This window comes from Gallus gallus, chromosome 2 (assembly GCF_016699485.2).
Source record: "Gallus gallus isolate bGalGal1 chromosome 2, bGalGal1.mat.broiler.GRCg7b, whole genome shotgun sequence".
Classification (NCBI taxonomy): Eukaryota; Metazoa; Chordata; class Aves; order Galliformes; family Phasianidae; genus Gallus; species Gallus gallus.
Genome location: NC_052533.1, coordinates 52,328,655 through 52,350,915, shown reverse-complemented (window position 1 = coordinate 52,350,915; position 22,261 = coordinate 52,328,655). Strand labels below are relative to the sequence as shown.

At 40.9% G+C, this 22,261-nt stretch overlaps 1 protein-coding gene across 19 annotated transcripts in view; it reads left to right on the top strand.

Moving 5' to 3' along the window:
- The window catches only part of TPK1 (thiamin pyrophosphokinase 1), a 347,987-nt gene that overhangs the window by 310,495 nt on the left and 15,231 nt on the right, over positions 1-22,261 (top strand). For 8 of the 19 annotated variants that reach the window (XM_015275899.4, XM_040696442.2, XM_015275896.4 and 5 more), the window contains one exon: positions 8,829-19,144. The exons of the other annotated variants lie outside the window; for them this stretch is intronic. In XM_015275899.4, coding sequence (XP_015131385.2) covers positions 8,829-8,983 — 155 coding nt within the window. In that variant the 3' untranslated portion in view covers positions 8,984-19,144. Of the gene's footprint in view, positions 1-8,828; positions 19,145-22,261 lie in introns of those variants that run through there. 19 annotated transcript variants of the gene reach the window in all.

Sequence of the window (22,261 nt, the reverse complement as noted above, 5' to 3'; positions counted from 1 at the left end):
CCCTACCACTGTACACAGATGGAGGTCTGGACAGCTGCATAGTTGGCTCTGAATTCAGTCAGGGTTGCAGTATCCTTCCTAGCAGAGACAGATACCACGACACTCCTTCGGGTGGATACCACGACTAAGTCTCTGACCTTGGAAGGTGGTAATCCTGCACTTTGTGTGTGTGTGAGTGTGATGACCCTGTACTTTGAGGGTGACGATCATCTAATGATCTAGCATTAGATCTATTCTCTGCTCGGCTGTCCTGCATGAACTGCCCACGCAAGCTGCCATGCCCCTGTCTTCTGTGTCTCCACGTCCTGTTCCAGTCTCTCCCTAGTGGCAGGTTTAATACCTGTGGGGGGGCTTGGCTGCTGTCACCTCCCAGTTCCACCCACATCAGGTCGGTGCTTCTGCACCTCAGGATCTGTGTCCTCCCTTCCTAATGGCATTTTTGCTACGGTTTTAGCATTCGGTGAAGGCTCCCCTAATGTGAATTTCTGCTATGAAGCTGATCCACCCAAAGTCTTTGCTAAAATGGCTGAAATTGAGCTTTTGGTGGGTTTTTAAAAACTGCTGCTGTCACAGTGTTTTTTCCCTAATACAGCATTTTGCTTTTGAATTAATCTAACCTGCAGGATATTACACTCTGGCATTTGAATGCATTTATTTTTTGTTACTATTTTCACTTAACATGATTTTTTGTTATGGCCAAACACCACTTTATTTGGCTGTTCTCACCAGTTCTTTGTATTCTCTCTCATTTCTCTGAGTACCAGAGCAGACTAGGAAGCCATAGAACTGTAGAATGGCTTGGACTGAAAGAGTCCTTAAAGCCCACCCAGTTTCATCACTCCTTCCATGAGCAGGAACATCTCCCACCAAACCATGTTTCCCAGGGCTTTATCCAATCTCACCTTGAATACCTGCAGGCTGGGATACCCACAGTTTCTCTGGGCAACCTGTGCCAGTGCCCCATCACACAAGTAAAATAATAATAATAACCAACAAGTCCTCAATGAAGCACTTTTTTTTTTTTTTTTTCAGTAATAGTAATAGCCCATTGTTAAACCCCAACCAGAGAGCACTGAGATGTAAAATGGACACAATGCCTGAAATTGTGAGGGAAGAGGGGCAGCTTTGCTAGCTGGAGAATCAATACCACATGTGGAATGAGCTTGATGTGCCAATAGCTGCTAATGCCTTGTACTTGAGTATAAACATGTTGAGTGTGAAAGGTAAAATCATTTACAAGGCAAATATTTCTGTAGGTGAGGAGGTTAGATAAACTGTCCCAGAGGCAAACATTTACAAGTATATAAGCTGCAGGCTATAGAGGTGACTGTATTTTGCTTTGCTTTCCTTCTTTTGAACTTGTATAAATCATAAATGAGTCTGCTGTACTCATTAGGACACCTTCTCATTTCTGTTGTAACTGTCAGCAGCCTGCATGAGCTCAGTGTTGATTTTATGCACTTTAAAGCTAAAGGCAATGTTGAAACTGCAGCATCTCAAGAGTAGCCATTCTGACTCCAGGACTCATCTACACTGTACATGGGAAAATTTTTGACATCCCTTCTCTTCTGCTTATATTTCATGATACAAAGTGGAAAACAATGTTTTTTGGCATCTGAATGCGTTACAAGAAAGAAGTTAGGCAATTTCCTTCTCACCCTCCCTGATTCTTTCCTAATGTATACCTCTGCATACCTTTGCACTACAGAATGCAGTTCTCTTACTCTCTAATAAGAGATATAGTCCCTGTCAAACTCCAGGCCTATGTAAGGGCTGTTCTTCAAATCTTGGCATGTAAATATTATATAATCACGAGCAATTTATACTCCAATTTTTTTTATAAGCTAATGACAGGTCAGATAATATATGTGCTCATTTGTACACAAGAAAAAAAAAAGTCTTCAATAATATACAGCAAACTGCAGAAAAGTTGCCAAGTACTTCGTGGTTATTTATGCTTTATTGCTCAGTTGACATCTTGAGAATAAATTGTTTTATCCTATATCAATATGAAACTTTTCCAAGTGCCAATTTAAAGTCTTTTCTCTTGGGGGAAGAAGTTTAAAAGTTACAAGAAGGTCTCTGTTTATGTGTTTTTTTTTAGTTGTTTTTTGTTTATTTTAGGATTGTGCAAGTGTTTTTTTTTTTTTTTTTTTTTTTTTGTGGTTATGTTCTAGGATCATTTGTATATGTACAAGTGCAGGTTCAGATCTCAATGTTTCTCATCTACTGTTTGTGTCTTCGTAGTGTCATCCGAAATCCAGAGAGAAAACTCCTTAACTCCACTGTGCTGTTAGAAAGTAGCATTCCTTTATTACCAGGTGATTTAACCAGCAAGCACACCCTGTCAGAGTTCAGGTTCTACATTTACACAGTTAAGACATACATATGCAGTACTTTGGCATACATATTCATTCTTTTTCAAGAACTCATACATATATGCTAATGTCCCTTTGAGCATGCTCCATGGTCTTTAGGGTGGTCAAGTGCCCACCTACTTCTTTTCTCCATTTTCCACCATCAGCTTCAGCATTGAGACCTCTGACTATCTTTTATCCGCTTTTCCCTAATTTGGAAAATTAGCGGTGCGTGTTAGGCCACAGTGAGAAACTTTTAAAACAATATACGTGGAATTCTGAGGACGATGTCCTTGCACCTACTGGGTACAAAAGATAAAAGTGCTCCGTTATGACTCCTGTGCTTCTTTTGAGGCAAAATCACTGAGGCAAAAGATATAAGTATTCTGTTATTTCCTTGGTGCAAAATTATTGAGGAAAACAAGACTATTCACCCACTAAAGCTGAAATGGAAAGTTTTAGGCCTATCACTTACGGATTCCTTTTGCTAAACTAATATATTGGTTCTTAAACTAATGTACTAATCCCTATTGCTAAGCAAACCAGCCTATATCTGTAGTTAAGGAAGTACTGACATGTTGTGATCATGTCATCAGGTAGACTTTCAAAAAGATGAGTCCTGTAATAATGTTAAAAAAAAAATAAAAAATCAGCAACTATTTCCAAAGTAGTACCTTTGTATGAAAAAAAACATAGATCTATATTTTTTGCCTTGAAGACGAAGAGGAGAACTGAAACATCTCTCCCAGCTTAGTGTGGCTTCAGCGTATGATGTGTGCTCATCACTCAACTGATCCTGGTTCATTACCTTGTTCTCCAGGTTTCTCCATATTTATGCATGTATGCAGGAGAAAGAAAATCCGCAGCCACCTCTCCATGTCTACTGGTGGCTGCATGGTGTTGCAAGGCAGGACTAGTGAGAAATAGCAGCTTTAGTAAGCATTTGTGATTTGGATGGTCTTGGTACTACAAGGCAAGCTGGTGAGGTTTGGCAGGTCATTAATTCTAGCAGAGGTAGACCTCTTGGGACAGTTATATAACAGGAGTGCACTCAGTATGGTTAAAGACACGGATGATGCAGGCAGCATCACAAGAAAACATTACTCCTGTTTTCCTGGAGCAGCTGAATTGGTTTCTTGGAAGAAAACATTTCTGAACCCATCTCTAACTTAACTGTGATCTGAAGAGCCGATCATCAAATAGTTATTGCCTATTGATTACCCAGGAGAAAGTGTATGAATATTGCTTTAGGTTCTTACTACAAGTTACTTAGTTTTTACCAAGGCATAGTGCCCATTTTGTTCTGTCACTTTTTCTGTCTTAGGGTTTTTTTTTTTTTTAATGTATCTTCTCTTGGATACTTGGGTTACATAGAGAGAGGGTAATTTAGTATGCTAGGTACAGCTTACATTATTTTGGATTTTAATGTAATAACTGTTGAAGCATCATACATAAAATCATAGAATTGCTCAGGTTGGAAAAGACCTTAAAGATCATCAAGTCCAACCGCAACCTAACCATACTGCCCTAACTCTAACAACCCTCTACACAGTTGTGTCTCTGAGCACCACATCCAAGTGGTTTTTAAACATATTCAGGGATGATGATTCAACCACCTCCCTGGGGAGCCTATTTCAGTGCTTAACAACCCGTTCAGTAAAGAGGTTTTTCCTGGTATCCAGCCTAATCTTACCCTGGTGCAACTTGAGGCCATTTCCCCCTGTCTTGTCACCAGTGAGACCAGCCCCGCTCTCTCTGTAAGCACCTTTCAGATATTGGAAGAGAGCAATAAGGTGGAGACCTTCTTTTTCCCAAACTAAACAGCCCCCATTCCTTCAGTTGCTCCTCACAGGGCATATTCTCCAAGCCCTTCACAAGCCTTGTTGCCCTTCTTTGGACCTGCTCCAGCACCTCAATGTCCTTTATGTACTGAGGTGCCCAAAACTGAACACAGTATCAAGGTGAGGCCTCACCAGTGCCAAGTATAGGAGTAGGATTACTTCCCTAGTCCTGTAATATAAGCTCTTACAGGAAAAAAAGAAAGCTGTTCAGTTTTTGTTCACTTAATTTATGTCTCTTTTCAAGATTTATCTAAGTTCTGCATAGAAAATGAGATGACTGAAAATGAAGCTTATTAACCCAAGAAGGACCAATGCTCAGTAAACTACAGGTGAAGGGAGAGAGAGAAGCAGGTGCTAGGATAGTCTGATGTGAACCCAGAGAGTTTTGAAAGGTCAATTTATAGTAGGAACTATGGCACTCATTTTGTCAGAGAGGACTTTTGAGCTTGACTGCCTAAAATCATGTGCTGCATTAGTACCACAGGCACTAGCATTAATTAATGGATTCACATATGTAACTCAGGGCCTATCTCTGTTAAACCACATACCAACTGTAAGTATACAGAGCAGGCAGCTGATCTGAATTGGAGCTTCTTGCTTCTGTACTGCTGTGCTGTGCTGAAAAAAAGGAATGTTTTCATTAGAGATGATGTACTTGCTTTAAACATTTATATTTAACAGAGTGCTTTCATGGAGATTAAGCCTGGTCTGTTTTACAGAGACTTTTAAATGCAAACGAGGAAAGAGACATTTTGGGATTACTTCATCAAAGGGGATTGCAGTGACAGGCCCTTAACTTAAACCCTTACATCCTCCCCTGAGGCTGTGTCCTCTGTGTGCTCCTGATGCAGCAATGGGAGAAGTACTTCACTGCCTCACCCTCCCCAAGTGAACTAACTGCTGCTGCAGTCAGAGCAGTACACCTTTATGCTTCCTGATGTGCTCCAGATAAGATTAGTTTTTCCAGTCCCATTTGTTGGCTGAGCTGACCTGACTAATGTTTTTACCGGAAGGAATTAAGGGATTGTCAATGCAAAGACCTGCTGTGCCAAGCAGATGAAATGGACAGTTTGATTTGGAGACACACCTATAGTTGAACAGAGAGAGATGTCTGTCTGTGAAGTTCAGACCAAATGTCAGGGTCAGCCACTACTCAAAATCTGGAACAGTTGAATCTGCATTTCCTATTCATCTTCAGGTTGTGATTGACACAAAATGTTCACATATCAGGTTGAGTTAACTTTAGTCATTCCCTATTAAATCACATCATTTGTACCAGACTGCTTTGATTGAGCTTCTGTCTACATGCAGGAGATGTGCCCCAGGTGAGCTAGTTGTTGCAGTCATTATTCACACCAGTCTCATTCATATTTCACTTGTGTTTTGGCTGTCTTTTGATTCCTATGCCCAGCAACATGTGGAGGTGAAGACGCAAAAATGGATATCCACTGCTGTTTCTTGCCAAAACCTATCTGATGGTCTGCTTCCCCTAGGAATTCAAAGCTGGATTTGCTCATATAGATGGCAAGCTGAATTGTTTTGAACCTGAGAAGAGTGAACTACAACACAGAAGTCAATACCTACCTCCACTCTCTTGGCCTTTCCTTTTGGGGAATACAGGCTTTGTGGCTTTTGAAAAGACCTGCTGGTACTCACTGCTTCAAGGATATGGAGATAATTACTTTGTTTCCAGTGCAGACTCTACAGTAATCTGCACTTTTCTGCATCGTTGCTGCTGGACCTTCCATTCCATAGGCTCATGATACAGTCTCCATGAAAGTTTTGAGTGGTGAATCAGAAGTGACTTAGAAGTGTTCTCCAGATGCCTCTTCTAGAGATATCTCTACCACTTCTTTTAAATCACGTTATGCTTCTAATTTAGCCAGTATTTAGAGACTCACAGGCAGGTAATTGAGTTTCTCTGCAACAGAAGGCAACATGATGTTCCTCTGTGTATCCATATGAGATATGTAAAGGAAAAAAAATGAATACTTGCTCTTGGGAATACTGGAGGGAGTTTCATATGTTATATTGTGCTTGTTCATGGAGTGACAGCAAGTAATACACAAAAGAAAAACCCAAAGCAGTGTAAAAGACTGTTTCAATTTTTTTTAAAAAAATACATTCATCTCTGTAGACATAGGTTGGAGATCTGAGACCATGTCTCCAAACCTTTCTTAGGGCAATAAAAGGAAACTGAACTATGAGACTCAAGGCTAGAAGTAAATAGCCTGTTATTACCAATGCAGGCCACCTCTGAAAATAGATTGCTCTATCAATGATGTATGATTTAGTGCAGAAATTGCAGGTGGATTAACTCTAGCCCAGTATAATGTCTTTATTTAATTCAATGTGACAACACTTTTATTCCACAATAAATGTCTTTTTTGTTCTTTCTTTTCCAACATAGCTTGAGTCATAAAGAGCTTTTCCCCCATTTTATACTAGAAACATAGTCCCTGTGTTATACAGATGTAAATATATTACATTAAGTTATTTAAGAGAGAAAACCTTCTTTCCATGCATTCTTCTAGCATTTAGTAGGGTGAAAGGGTTATATTTGTTGTTGATTTTACTTTGCAGGGACTGTGTCTTATTTTTGTTTTTGTTTTTTTACTAAAAAGCTCATTACTTGAGTATGAGAGATGCCTTACGGAGTTACAAGATAAGTAAATTGGAAGAGCGGTACTATGCAAATTTTTCTCTTCTTTTTTCTACCTCTCCATGTTCACACTGTAAAAGATCAATTTTCCCCAGGGGTCGGTGCTGGGGCCTATCCTCTTCAATGAGGGCATTGAGTGCACCCTCAGTAAGTTTGCAGTTGAAACCAAGTTGGCTGGAAGTGTTGATCTGCCTGGAGCTAGTGAGGCCCTACAGAGGGATCTGGACAGGCTGGATAGCTGGGCTGAAGCCAATGGGATGAGGTTCAACAAGACCAAATGCCGGGTCCTGCACTTTGGCCACAACAACCCCAAGCAACACTACAGGCTTGGGGCAGAGAGGCTGGAAGACTGTGTAAAGGAAATGGACCTGGGGGTATTGATTGATGTTAGACTGAACATGAGCCAGCAGTGTGCTCAGGTGGCCAAGAGGGCCAGTGGCATCCTGGCTTGCATCAGAAACAGTGTTGCCAGCAGAAACAGGGAAGAAATTGTCTCCCTGTACTCAGCACTGGTGAGGCTGCATCTCGAGTACTGTGTTCAGTTTTGGGCCCCTCACTGCAAGAAAGACATCAAGGCCCTGGAGCATGTTCAGAGAAGGGCAACAAAGCTCATGAGGGGTCTGTAGCACAGGCCTTATGAGGAGCGGCCGAAGGAGCTGGGATTGTTCAGTCTAGAGAAGAGGAGGCTCAGGGGAGACCTTATTGCTCTCTATAACTACCTGAATGGAGGTTGTGTGAGCGGGGGGTCAGCCTCTTCTCTCATGTAACTCATGATAGGACTAGAGGGAATGGCTTCAAGCTGTACCAGGGAAGGTTGAGGCTGGACGTTAGGAAATACTACTTCTCTGAAAGGGTGGTCAGGCACTGGAATGGGCTGCCCAGGGAGGTGGTGGAGTCACTGACCCTGGAGGTGTTCAAGGAACATTTGGATGTTGTGTTGAGGAACATGGTTTAATGAGAGCTATTGGTGATGGGTGGATGGTTGGACTGGGTGATCGTATGGGTCTTTTCCAACCTTAGCAATTCTATGATTCTATGATTTCCAAAAGGCAAGATAAATATGGAAAGCTGATAGCTGAAAACATCGTTTGCTGGGAATTTGTGTCCTGATTTCATTGTGGGAAAATTATGTTTGTTCTATTCTGATTTTTGAACAGGGCAATATCTGGCCAAGTGTCAGGCCACCATCAACAACTTGCTTTAGTGTTGTGGTTTAACTCAGCAGATTGCTGAGCACCAAACAGTTGTTCACTCGCTTCCCTCTCTTCCCCATGGGATGGGGGAGAGAATCAGAAAAAGAAAGCCAGTGGAGGAGGACTTGTGTGTTGCGATAAAACTATTTACTAAGACAGAGAAAAGAAAAAGGATAATAGTTATGATATATACATATGCAGATGTGTATAACAAGTGACACACAAGCTCTCTTAGAAGTGTGCTCTCCACATCCCCAACTGATGCCCATCTAGCCTACCAAGCACCAGAAGAGTGAGATGAATTTCTACCCCCTTCAAAACTCCTTCTGCGTGATGCCATATGTTATGGAATTGCTTTGACTGGTTTAAGTCAGCTGTCCCAGTTCTGTTCCCTCCCAGCTTCTTGGGCCCTTCACTGAGAATGGCTTTGGCTCTGTACAACACTGCTGAGCAGCAACTATAAACATCAGTGTGTTATCAACATTGCTTTTCTCCTTGAATCAAAACCATGGCATCATACCAGAAACTCTGAAAAAGACAATTCTACCCCAGCTGAAACTAAGACACCTTCCTATATAAAGAATGATGAAAGGCATCAAAAACAGAAAGAGCAAGATTTTTTTTTCATCCTTCAGCAAAGTGGATCATACTGCTCCCTGTGAGCAGCAATCTATTTTGCAGTTCAGAAGAACTTTGTAACCTTTCTGGAGACTGCATCTCACTGTAGGTTTTTGGCCTGAAATTTCTCTTTCTCAATCAAATTTCTCATCTGCAGTGCCTGTTCAGTCAGGAGTGAACAAAAGGCTGAATACCAAAATCAAGCAAGCTCCTCCTGTTTGTCACCTTGTGAATTCAGCATCACTGCAACTTGAGCTGTGCATTGGACAGAAACCTTTCAGTGCTGCTGGGATAAAAATGGTGCAGAATTAGCTTTAGGATATTTCATAGGCAAAAGAATTCACAGAATCTGATTCAAAACCCCGGAACATCAAATAGACAGGACAAAAAACAGCTTCTGAACAAAGTATTAAAATGACATCTTAGTGGATGAGTGCAAAGGAGGCAAATAATCTCATGTGCACTGTCAGCATCTGTTTAAAGTTACTAAATGATGCCGGTAGAAATGCTTTGTTTTGTTTTGTTTGTTTGTGTTTGTTTTTGTTTGTTTGTTTGTTTTTGTTTGTTTGTTTTTGTGAAATAAAGCCATATATTATAAACAAAATCCACAAATACCTTATGAAGACTGACATGAAAAAGTATTTTGGTATATGAAAGATTATTAATCAATGATATTTATATAGCTTTTCTTTGTTTGCCAAATGCTTTGTTTTGGTTTTTAAAACAAAATTGAATCTTAAATTTAAAAAAAAAAAATAGTGGGTTTTTTTGTTTTGCTTTGTTTTAAAGCTAAAATATATTAATACAAATAATGGATTCTTTTCATGGGAACTGGTAATTGCTTCTCAGGGGCAGAGTGTTTTGCGTTGTATATGCATAAGTAAATCAAAGGAGATATAGCTGATTTAAAAAAAAGTATATAATCCTTGCCTCAAAAAGCTATCAGTCTTATACAAATAATTGAATACATCAGTGAACAGGGGAAAATAAAGAAAGAAGTATGCAACAGTAGAGGCAAGCAGATTTGCATTAACCAGTGGTCACGGTTAGTTTTTACATTCCCATAACCATGCTGTTTTTGGAAAGCATTATCATTAGAAGAAGAGAAAAAAATGAAAAAAAAAAAAAAAAAAGATATAGGAAGTGTTTTATGTTGGTGGTGGTGGGTTTCTTTTTTGTTGTTGTTTTTTGTTGTTGTTGTTGTTTAAGAGCAAAATTTAGCTAGAGCCAGTGGTTAGTCAGTGCCATCAGAATAAGCTGATGAAGTATCGATATAATGGGAATAAGGAAGGAGGCAGAAATTACTTGAAGATTCAGTGGACTGCTGTTTTCTTCCTTGGTACGTTTCTTTGGAGTGGCAGGACATACAGGTTTGTGAGAGCCGTTTTTGGCCATTAACTGTATATATTAACCTAAAGTATAATTCTTCTAGAACTACATGTTTGTCAAATACGCTTGTGCACAAAGGCTACCTGGCAATATCACCTAATTATGTCTTCCTGCCTTTTTGCTACTCAGAGCAGAATTTCAGTTTATGGCATATAAATATATCTTTTTGTTCTATTGCATTCATATTTTTCCAGGACATAAAGACTGTTCAAATCATTTATTCAACACCATTTCTCTTATGCACCATATGGTTGGTGAAGTAAATAATTTAATTACTATTAACCTTCATTATAGGGTTTTGCTGCCCCTTAAAGTGGACGTGCATTTTCCATCAACATGTACAATACTAATACAAAAATCACAACTTTAATTCTTGCTATATGAGCTGATCACTGTTATGAAGAAATTGATACTTTCTTTTTGATTCTTTTATGGTTCAACACATTGTGTAGAACTGTTTGTATCACTGTACAAAAGAAGAAAAATGTAAGAAACTTTAGCTGCTTTCTCAGTTATAGTGCATTAGGTTCATGGGGTGTTCTTGGGCCAGGATCTGAGAATAAATTTTATCCAGTATTGTGTCCTTAAAACCCATGCACTTTTTTTTTTTTCCTTTTTTTTTTTTTTCCTGGAAGCTCATGCTCATATTAAAAGGGCAGTTGCCAGAAAATGCATATTTAGGACTGAATATGCAGCTATTCAGCATCCAAGCCTGATCAAAGCTTATATTCCCCAGCTTTGGTTCAGTCATTAGTACCAGACAAAATAATCTCTTGAAATTTGATGGTTACACAGAACAATTTTCTCAGCAACTGCCTTAAGCTCAAGGCTGAAGAAGGCCAAAGTAATTCAGAGCACGCAAACTTAATTCCCCAGTTTCAAATGCAGCCATGAAATGCGGAGGCAGAAAGTTACTGTTCCCTGGTTATATATTATTATAGCACATGCACTATGCTAGGCCCTCATTTTGTCACCTTTTACGACTGTCAGTATTATTCAGCTTTTCACCTTAAAGTCTGTACAATCTGCAGAGCTACCAAGACATGATCAGAGTGCAGATGTTAAGAATGACAATGACTGGGAGGACTGAAACTCTAAATCAGGTTTCACGTGTTTTGGGAAACTCCCTTTTCACTTGGCCAAACCAAGGTGAGAAACAGCTTGATAAACAGAGACAGGGCTTGCCTGGCATGAGTCCCCCATTGCTTCTAGAGATCAGATGACTGCAGGAGTGAGGGGAAGGCTCATGCGTACTTTCCTCACTTTGTTCCCTCGGGTTTGGCCCATGCTCTTTTTCATTGGTGGAAGCACCTGAGGACAGCCCTGCATCTCAGGGCAGTCTGTCTCAGGAGGCATGCTGATCTAGGCCTGGTGGAGAAAAAAATGGGTAGCTCATAAAGGTAAAACATCTCCAGATATTGCCTCTATACACAAAGAAAATATTTGAGATTTTAAAGTCAGGCATCTGTGGATCATCCTTGGCTCTACACAGTCTCTGGTAGGCTTATAAATTCCCTCTGTTAGTAAAAAGCTTGCACTCATACTTAACATAATACACTGTATAGCTATTGTGGATGCAATTAATGCTGGATTTTTATGTCAAGGCACTTGTCCCTCTATACAAGTATTCTTGTACTTCTATACAAGATCTATTTTAAGTCACTTACAAAAGCTTCTAAAATTGTATTGATTGTAGTCTTTCTCAAATCACTGTGTGGTCTCACTGATGGAAGCTGATGTACCTGGTGTCACACCTTAGTTATGCCTAATTTGGCACTTTAATTCTGATGGTGTTCAGTATATGAATTGTCTTGAATACAGACTCACAAATAGTGCTCCATCCAATTTGTTCAGTGGCTTTCAATGAGCTACACATGATCTCCTCATTATTCCTCTAGTAGTGTTCAATCAGAATTCACGTGGCTAGATCAGTGAAGAAATTTGGCTGCACTCAATCAGAATTCACACTGCTAGCTTAGTGAATAATGTGCTTTATTAAAGCAATAGATGCACAAATTCTTTGGATTGCCAGTGCTAAATTCATTGTCTCCAAGGCATGTGCAAAGAACTAAGAATAATACAGCCTCACCACAAGTGAGCTAGGTTATAAAGCAGCTCTGCAGAGATTTCTAAGTTGCCTGAGGAAGCACCCATTATTAACTGGGTGTGTGACTCTTACTCAATAGGCAACCCCATGGAGAGGGAAGAGAGGCTCAGCTCATCAACTGATGCCAGAAGTCAGGAGTGTCCTCCTGACTATCTTCCCCCAAATCCCCCCTCTCTTAAGCCATTTTTATACTATTTATTATTTTTCAGACAGAGCTTGAGTGACACTAGTCATGCATACCTTTGTTTATGATTGGTGTAAAATTCTCTTGCCTCGCATTTAAAGGTATAGGCTAAAAAATTTGGAGTGCAAGCTCAGGGAGTGGTGATTGCACCTTAAAGGTGGGTAGCTTTTTGAATGGCAATGTGTTTTGATATTATAATGGGCGTAAAATGAGCACATAATGAGCAAAGTTCACCCAAAGGATGGCACTTTGTCAAAAGAAGGCAGACTGTTGACCCAGGGTAGCAACTATGCAACTTATCAGTACTGTAGTACAGTAGAGTTCCTGTCACAGAACCCAGGCTGCAGAGACTCCATTCTGCTCCACTCTCCGTGCCATTTCTTCTTAGCATCAACACATGAAGTTCTCCTGATATTACCAACAACCTAGGGAAGGTTGCCTTCCTTCTGTGGAATAAATTCCTTGCATACCAGCTACACTCTGCTTTTGTACCCCTGTAAACAGTTCTATACCTTAATTTCCAGTAAACAATGCTATATCTTAATTTCCATAATAGCAATGGAATACCTGGCTTTACAGACTCAGGCTTGCGAACCACAACTTCAATAAAATGTTGTTCAACTCCTTTTTATAAAATGGTGTTCCTGTGATGTGCAGTGACAGTAGGGAACTTATATGCAATGGGAAGGTTTTATTAGCCTTTCTTTAGGATTATCTTCACTATATGCTTACAGTGCTGATGCACATAATTAACATAGTCAGCCCAAATCCATTTTGAAAGTACCATACTGCATGGCATGTGCTTAATACACTGTATATATTTTATGTGATAAACATATGTGAAATCAGACCAAGCTTCTGTGCACATATGTACACTATACAGACATTCTTTGTGACCATAACAGAAAAATGAAGGTAATTGATGGGTTTTTTTTTTTGTTTTTTTTTTGTTTTGTTTTTTGCAACTAGTCCTAATCCTCCTAATCCTGTGATTGTTCTACACAAGGACAAAGCAAGGGCATTTTCCTTGGGCATGAACAATTAACTTTCTCACTACCAAACTACAGTCATCTGAAGGTAAAAGCTTGAATAACACAGTAAGTTTACTCCCTTATCTGTGCTTGACGGTATCCTATCCATAATTTGATTTGACTGTATATACAGTATATTTAAGTAATAATAACTGAGGTACAGAGCATTTGCCAAAAATTAATGGCTGGCTGAAAAAATTTTATTGCACAAGTGCAGCAAAGGGCCATTAATCCCAACTGATCAATTCTCCATCAAGTGCCTTGTGTCAAGGGTCATTTATTACATTCCTCTCGCTCACCAGTAAGGGAGTAAAATTAAGTGTTATTTTCCTCTTATGGTATCACCAAGCCAAAGCAGCCACCAGAAGCCCCTGCTCAAAAGTGTTCCTGTGGCTGCTACTGCCATAGCAGTGAACATCTCTTAGTGCTGGAGTGCTGGAGAGTCTTTCAAAATGGTCTTTTGCTTTCTATTACTTTACTTTTGTTAGCAAATACAACTCTCCAGTGGATGTATTGGAGCTGACAAGGAGATGATAAGTCTGCTGTGTTTCCCTTGTCACTTGAAAAGAAGTGGGGTTATGAAGGTGGGATGAGTTTTCACCCAGTATAGGTCACAAGTCTTTTCTAACATGGTTTCTGTCCTTCTAGGATCTTACATTTACTCACCACTGAACTCACAGAAGGATGTTTATTTAGTGACTGGTATGAAATGCTCGCATCTCTAGTTTATATTCCCTTGATATTACATTTATTGCTGGTAAAAATTGGTACAATGGAAGCTGCATTGACACTGAATGATCATTTTTCAAACTGGATGGCTATGGTAAGTGTAGTGGCTATTGAAGAGATAATTAGTCGATTAAGGGGATAACAGAAAAATAATTGCAACATGCTGTCAAGGAGGTCATTCCTAAATATTCAGGTCAAAAAACCCACTTACCTCTCTGCATTTTTTGTATTCTTCAGAATGAGGTGAAAATATTTGATTTCCTTCAGCGAATCGTGATGAAAATTACATCAATATGTCATTAGATACAGAAATTTATCACAATGATCTGTCACCCAGCACTTTCCCTCTCGCTAGAAAACACATAGACCTTACTGAGGAAATAAGCTAATGGGAAGAAATGACTGTGAGGGGGTGGTGTTGAGACACCCACTTTTTGAGCTGAGTATTTGTGCAGCTGTGCCTAGTAGCATAACTCTGGAGGTCTCACAGTCCTCCACAGTGTTACTGGTGCTGGAGAGTTTCACCCGCCCACAAACAGCATTTGTCGCTGCTTTTCAAGAAGGGGGAACAAAAGCAGTCAATCACTGCTCATTCAGTCTGCACAACCTTGGATATGTGCATTCTACTTTATATATCTGCTTTTTCTTTAGATGACAATCTCAGAAGTTAGGAGACTTTTTAAAAATTTCATCTCTCTGCCTCCTTGGGAGAAGAGGCCAGGGAACCATGCTTTTGTCCTTTTCCACTCTTGAAGTGGAAGGGCAAGCCTTTAAGTAGTTAAGTTTTTGATTTATAATTGAAAAAAAAAAAAAAAAAGCATTGGAAATACAAAACTGAAAGATTGTTGTTATTCTGTTTAAGAACTGGAGCTCAAGTGGTCAACTTTGAACAGTCCATGTATCTAATATGAGTGAAAATGTAAAATGTTTATTATTTCATTTTCAAGTGAAAAGAAATTTTCAAAATATTCCAAAGCATGAAAGAAAATGCATGAAAGAAATACTGCAATTAGTTGCCTTGTAGCTTTCCCTGGAAGCCTGCCTTAGGGATCACAGTTTCAGGATATTAGACTGTGACAAGAGTACAGTGAGCTAAGACATGTTTGGCAGCATTTCTTTCAGCAAAGTGGCTTTGATTATCTGAAACTTGTTCCACATCCCTTGTCCAGTATTAGTTAGTAGCACTAATTGTTAGTCCATTGTTAGTAGCACTAATCTGAAAGCATGACCAATTAAAAGTGGGTTTAATTTCATGTGATTTTTATGGTTTAAGGTGGTTCAAGATGGTTTACTGTTTGAACTGCTTTGTTGTGCAAACTGACTGGAGTCACTTGTCTCGAAAGCAACTGCACACAAATTGTGCCACTACACAGTGAGGCCACCCGTATTCAAAATTTTGCCTATGGATACTGGCACTTGCAGACCCACAATCATTTCTGTCAGAACAATGCATCATATTTAAATACATCCCTCTAAGGAAATTAAATCAGCTTGGTAGGAATACTAACACTCAGAGTCAATTCACAACCTTTTTTTTAAATTATAGAATTTAATTATTTTTATTCTAATATTTACTGTTGAATTTAGTTTTGATTTTGTTTTATCACCTGAACATCCCAAATTTCAGGAATTTGCTAAAATGTGTCACATCATTATAACCTTTATTATGAATCATTTATTACATATATATACCAAGATGTTGTAAACTTCATTATAAAATTTGAAGCATCAGAAAATCTAGTGGTGATACTGTTTTACTCCCTGGCTGCTCTTAAAATAAGAAGAGTCATTGGATTAGAGAAGTATACAATTGCAAAGTTATTAAAATGTATATTTTTGGCAAGAAGCCATTGTGTTCTCCTACATTTACAGCTGTCTGTTTACAGGAAAACTGCTCTGAGAGGCTGCAGTGGCTTCTTCGAGCTATTATACCAAATTGGGTGGTGCAGGGACTTCTCTATGAGCTAGGCTCAGTAACACTTCCCTCTCAGGTCATAAGCATAACTTGTACGTTTTTCAGGTAGAAAGCGTTTACGGTAAGCCATCTTTTGTTCTCTGTCATACTGGTGTTAAGTCCAGGGCACCTCTCCTGAGACTATGTATACCATGTCTACACAGATGGTTCCTAGGGTTAGAGTGTGAACTGCTCCTCTGTGGGTGTAGCAGCGTAGATTTTGAATTACACTTCTGAGGTCAGTGTAACATGCATTTTCCTTGTCGCAACTGGCTTCAGCCATTACTCCCTGGCAGCTCAATGAGAGCACAGCACACTAGAATATTATCAAAGCAGCAGATACCTTGCTTTAATGGAGAAGAAAGCTCTGTCATGTTGCCTCCCCAGTGTCACTGGTGTCCCAGCTGATTTTGCTTTGTCTTTTCAGTGACTTGGGAAGAAAAATTATGTCCAATTTGTTATAAAAAAAAATTTGGAGTTGGTGCTCAAGGTGTTGTGTACAGATATTCAACAGCATTTCTTGATGCCCAGAACTGTTCTGATAGAAGCAGATAGAACCAATATCCAGATTGAAACTATCTATATGTGGCTTTTCTTTTTAAATGCCTGTTTGTGCTGTTTATGTAGCTTCTTCCAAAAAGCAGAGTGCATTCTTTCCTCTCCATGATGTTGTGAGACTGGTACAAGCCCAGACAGAGTGGGAGGAAGGGTTCTGCAGGATAAGGTGTCTAGCATCTAAACAGCAAGGAAGAGCAGAGTGAGCAAGTCACCCTTACTCTTGATACTGGAGGGCTGTTTCCAAAGAGAATGGATACACAGTATCTCACATGGTCTGTGATAAAGTGCAATGGGACAACCTCCAGTTCTAAAGCTGTAGGTGTCTGGTGCTGCTGGGGGCTTGATAGCTCTCTGAAACAGATGTCACTACTATAAATGAGTGCATGTAATAGTTCTCCCACAGGATAAATGACATTTAGGGATTCAAGACTGAAATAAATGAGAGATTGAACAGGACAGCTAGAGAATATATTAGAATTGACTTATGTTCTAATACTCCGTTATATATGGAACTACTTGGTAACACTCCTCTCATTTTTTTTTTTCCTTTTTTTCCTGTCTCAATCAAGTTCAGTCCGTGTTGTCTCAGAAATTCAAAACGTGGCCAGTCTCACTGTAAATTTTCCTAACTGATTAGATGCATCCTGAGAAATTTACACTGATGATAGTATAGGAGAGCTTGAAGAAAAGGTTGATATCAATGCGAAGATGCAGTGACAATCCTAAGAGAGCCCTTTATCCTCAGAGCTGCCAGTGCATATTGTGTGTCTATGTTTTACAAGAGGAAGTGTGTTGAAGTTAGCCTGAACAGAGAGAAATACATTCCAATAACTGAATTCTGTGGTTCTCCAGAGCTGTAATGACACCAGAGGGCTACAAGAAATGCAAAGCTGAATTGTCTTTCCTTGTGTTGATGTTCCTGAGTCATCCAGGAGCCACTTCGGATGCTGGCATGAGATCCAGCAACTTGGGACTAGTTTGGTTATTCCTGTAGATACGGCCCCTGCAGGCATTTCAGTTGAGTTAGGCATGGTGAAGCATTAAGTGCTTTTCTTCTCCCCAGACATTGCTATCCAGGTGAGGGATTGTCCCTCTCTGCTCAGCATTAGTGCAGCCTCACCTCACGCACTGTGGGAGCCACAATATAAGAAAGACAGAAAATATTGGACAGGACACAAAAATGGTGAAGTATGGGCAAGATGTATGAGGAGCAGATAAAATCCCTTGGTTTGTTCAGCCCAATGAAGAGAAGAATGAGGGGAGGCATCACGGCAGCCCACAGCTTCCTCACCAGGAGAGCAGAGGGGCAGGTGCTGATATCTTCTCTGTGGTGACAGCAGCAGGACCTGAAGGAATGGCATGTAGCTGCATTGAGAAGGTGGGTAAGATTGGATATTAGGGAAAGATTCTTCACTGAGAGAGTGGTTGGGCACTGGAATAGTCTCCCAAGGGCCCGTGAGTCCTGGCCCCAAGCCTGTCAGATTTTAAGAAGCATTTGAACAACTGTCTCAGACACAGGGTTTGAATTTTGCGTTACCCTGTATGGAACCAGGAGTTTAACTTGATCCTTGTAAGTCTCTTCCAACTCAAGATATTCCATGATTTTAACACACCATCTCCTCTGCTGTAGAATGAGTGACTGATGGCTTAAAGAGGAGTAGGCCAGTCCTCCAAAGACAAGCAACTATACAACTATACCCTCATGAGAAAAGAACACTGCTTCCTTCATGTTTATTTGCACCAAGGAAACTTTCACTGATTTAATGTGCCAATCCTGATGTCTTTTCTGTGGGTGGAGAATTGGGGAGGGCATTCGCTTTGCTGCTAATCATCACAGATTTCAGAGCCCACATGGGGAGAAATACTCTATACTCTATGCTGTACTTTTCTGTCAAAAGTATTGGAGAAAGGGAGGCCACATTCCTCCCTGTAAATGAGACTTTTCAGTTGTATTTTTCTCATGCAACTTTAATATACTTTTTGTTCAATATCTTTAAAGTGTTGAATTGACAATCTGGGAACTTGCTGAGACTCAGTCATAGAATCATTGAATGGTTTGGGTTTGAAGGGACCTTTAAGATCATCTAGTTTCAACCCTTCTGCTATAGGCAGGGACACCTCCCTCCAAACCTGGTTGCTCAAAGACCCATCCAGCCTGGCTTTGAATGCTTCCTGATAGGACGCATTTACAGCCTTGCGGGGCAACCTGTTCCAGAGTCTCACCACCCTCACAGTAAAGAGTTTCTTCCTAGTATCTGGTCTAAATCTACTGTCTTCCAGTTTAAAACCATTTCCCCTTGTCCTGTCACTACATGCCCTTATAAAAAGTTCATCCCCAGCTTACCTGTAGGCTCCCTTCAAGTACTGGAAAGCCACTATAAGATCTCCTCAGAGAAGACCTCCTCCTTTTCTTCAGGCTGAAGAGCCCCAGCTCCCTCAGCCCGTCCTCCTAGGGGAAGTGCTCCAGCCCTCTGATCATCTTTGTGGCCCTCCTCTGGACCTGCTCCAACAACTCCATATCCTTCTTGTGTTGGAGGCTCCAGAAATGGACACAGTACTCCAGGTGGAGTCTCACAAGAGCAAAGTAGAAGGGCAGAATCACCTCCCTCGACCTTCTGGTCACACTTCTGTTGATGCAGCCCAGGATATGGTTGGCCTCCTGGGCTGCAAGCACACATTGCCAGCTCATATTGAATCTCCCATCAACCGACATTCAGAGGCACTAAGCAATAAGATGAAATTCTTTCCTTGGTATGGTAACATAGAGACTGAATCTCTATGGGGATGAAGAGAAATGGTGTGAGCCTGCCCAACATCTCCTGTGCCTACACAGAAGTGAGTAGATTTTGACTCCTAGAGAAAATAGGGAAATGCAATGGTGGTTGAGTAGGAGATACCAAATGCTTTCAAGCAGATATGTGATGACACCGGAACCAGCGAAATGGGCTGTGTTCAGGAAAGAAAAATGTGCAGTGCTCACAAGGCTCTCAGTGTGGGATGAAGAAGATGTAAAGGTAGGCTGATGATTCTAGTGTATCACGCGTGCCTTTTGCATCTGTGTTGGCAGTACAGTTAACAGCAGTTTTGGCCATTAAATACATTTTAGAATTCAACCAAAAGGGAAGGAAGCAAGTTTGCATAGTATTACACAGGCCTCTGTCTGGGTCCTCTTCCTCCATTTTCTCTCCCAGTAATATATTACCACATCTCAAGAGAAAAATCACCCCATTCTGAAGATTACTAGAGCAGCATGTGGACGTTTCCATAATGTGTATGAAAATATGCATTTTTCCACTGTGTGCACTAAGGTGTCCTTAACAGCTGATCTCTAGATCTTAAAAGCTAGGTTGATTATTGGGCACCAGACAATGTAGGGCCCACACCGTTTTCTTATGACAGAAGCTTTGCTGTGAGATGCAGTAATTTATGTTGGTAAATTGGAGGCATCAGAAGGACCAGATCACTTCATAGGATGAATTTATGAACATACAACTATAGCTTGGGTAGTGGTGAGCAAGTGGGTACATTTGATGATAATTTCTGCATGTAACATTTCTTAAAAAGTAGTGTTGGACTTTCTTGTGTGCCCGAAGTTGTCTTGTTGTCACTAGGATCACATTAACCCAATTCTGTTTTAATGTGCGAAATAAATTTTTCTCTTCCACAACCAATATGTAATTAAACTTTGAGAAACTACACAATGTCAAGATTGCGTACTTTTTGGATGCTAAATTTTTCTTAGCCTTTTTTTTTTTTTTTTTTTTTGATGTTCTGTGTGCATGCCAAAGGTACAGACAGTTTGCTGCAGACAAGGTATATCTATGTGAAGCAAATTGCCTTCCTTTAATCAAAAAACAAGGCAAATTAGCATAATTGTTTTAGGAAAAACTGTTGTTGGGTTAAAAGAGAGGAGTTAGGGGAAGGAGGAGATGGGGATAGGGGGTGTACTGGGTGACAGAGAAGCGCGTAGGAATGCTGTCACCTTGGGAGGTGGTAAGGGAAAACCCCAGACTTGTCCTGGAGGTATTAGGGAGGGCTCCTGTGAGAAGGCAATGAGAACAATAGCTAAGCTGAAGTGCCTCTATACCAATGTGCAAAGCATGGGAAATAAACAGGAGGAGCTAAAAACCATGGTGCAACTGGGGAAGTATGACCTAATTGCTATCACAGAACATGGTGAGATGAATCTCATGATTGGAATTCCCTGATAGAGGGCCACAGGCATTTCAGAATGGATAGACAGGGTGATGGAGTTGCCCTCTATGTTAGAAAGTGGATAGATTGTGAAGAGCTGTGCCTGAGGAACAGTCACGATCAGATTGAGAGCTTGTGGACAAAAACCAAGGATTGGTCCAGTAAAGGACATCTAGTGATTGGGGTCTGCTACAGGCCACCTGATCAGTGGGAGCCTGTTGACAAGGCCTTCTTGCTTCACCTTCAGGAGGTGTTGTGCTTGCAGGCTCTTGTCCTCATGAGGGATTTTAACCACCCAGATATCTGCTGGGATAGTGGCATGTAGGGTGGCAGACTGCTGCTCAAGGAACTGCTGAGTGGGATCCCCTGAGAAACTGTCCTAAAGGGCATTAGTACAAAACAGAACTGGCAGCTCTTTAAGGACACCCTTCTGAGAGCACAGTGGCTCTCCATCCCCCAGCAGAAGTCGAGGAGGGAAGGCAGGTGGCCATCATGGCTGTGCAAGGACATGCAGCTTAAACTGAGGGAAAAGAGGGAAATGTACAGAAAGTGGAAGCAGGGCTGTGTAGCCTGGGAAGAATACAGGGCTGTTGTCCATGTGTAGAGATAGGATTAGGAAAGCCAAGGCCCAGATGGAGCTGAATTTGGTGAGGGATGTGAAAGATAACAAGAAGGGGTTCTACAGGTACATAGGCAGGAAGAGATAAGCCAAGGAGAACGTTCACCCTCTGATGAAAGGTGATGGGGATCTGGCTTCCTCAGACATAGAAAAAGCTGAGGTACTCAATGAGTGATTTGCCTCAGTCTTCACGGGTGGTCAGGCTTCCTGTGTCTGCCAGGACCACAAGCCTCTAGGTGAGGGTGTGGGGAGTGGTTTCTGTCCCACTGTAACAGTGAAACAAGTCCAAGTCATCCTCATGAAATTGAATGTGTATAAGTCCATGGGGCCAAATGATATCCATCCTCGGGTTCTGAAGGAGATGGCTGATGCGGTTGCCAAGCCGCGCTCCATCATATTTGAAAAATCATGGCTGTCTGGTGAAGTCCCCAGTGACTGGAAAAAGGAAAACATTACTCCCATTTTTAAGAAAGGGAGAAAGGAAGACCTGGGGAGCTACAGGCCAGTGAGTCTCACCTTTGTTCCTGGGAAGATCATGGAGCAGATCCTCCTAGAAGCTATGTTAAGGCACATACGAGATAAAGAGGTGATTCGAGACAGCCAGCATGGCTTCACCAAGGGCAGATCTTGCCTGACCAATCTTGTGGCCTTCTGTAGTGGAGTGATGGCATCAGTGGATGGGGGAGGGCGGCGACGGATGTCATCTACTTGGACTTCTGCAAAGCCTTTGACATGATCCTTCACTACATCCTTCTGTCTAAATTGGAGAGGTATGGATTTGAAGGATGGACTGTTGGGTTAAGAATTGGTTGGGTGGTCGCAGCC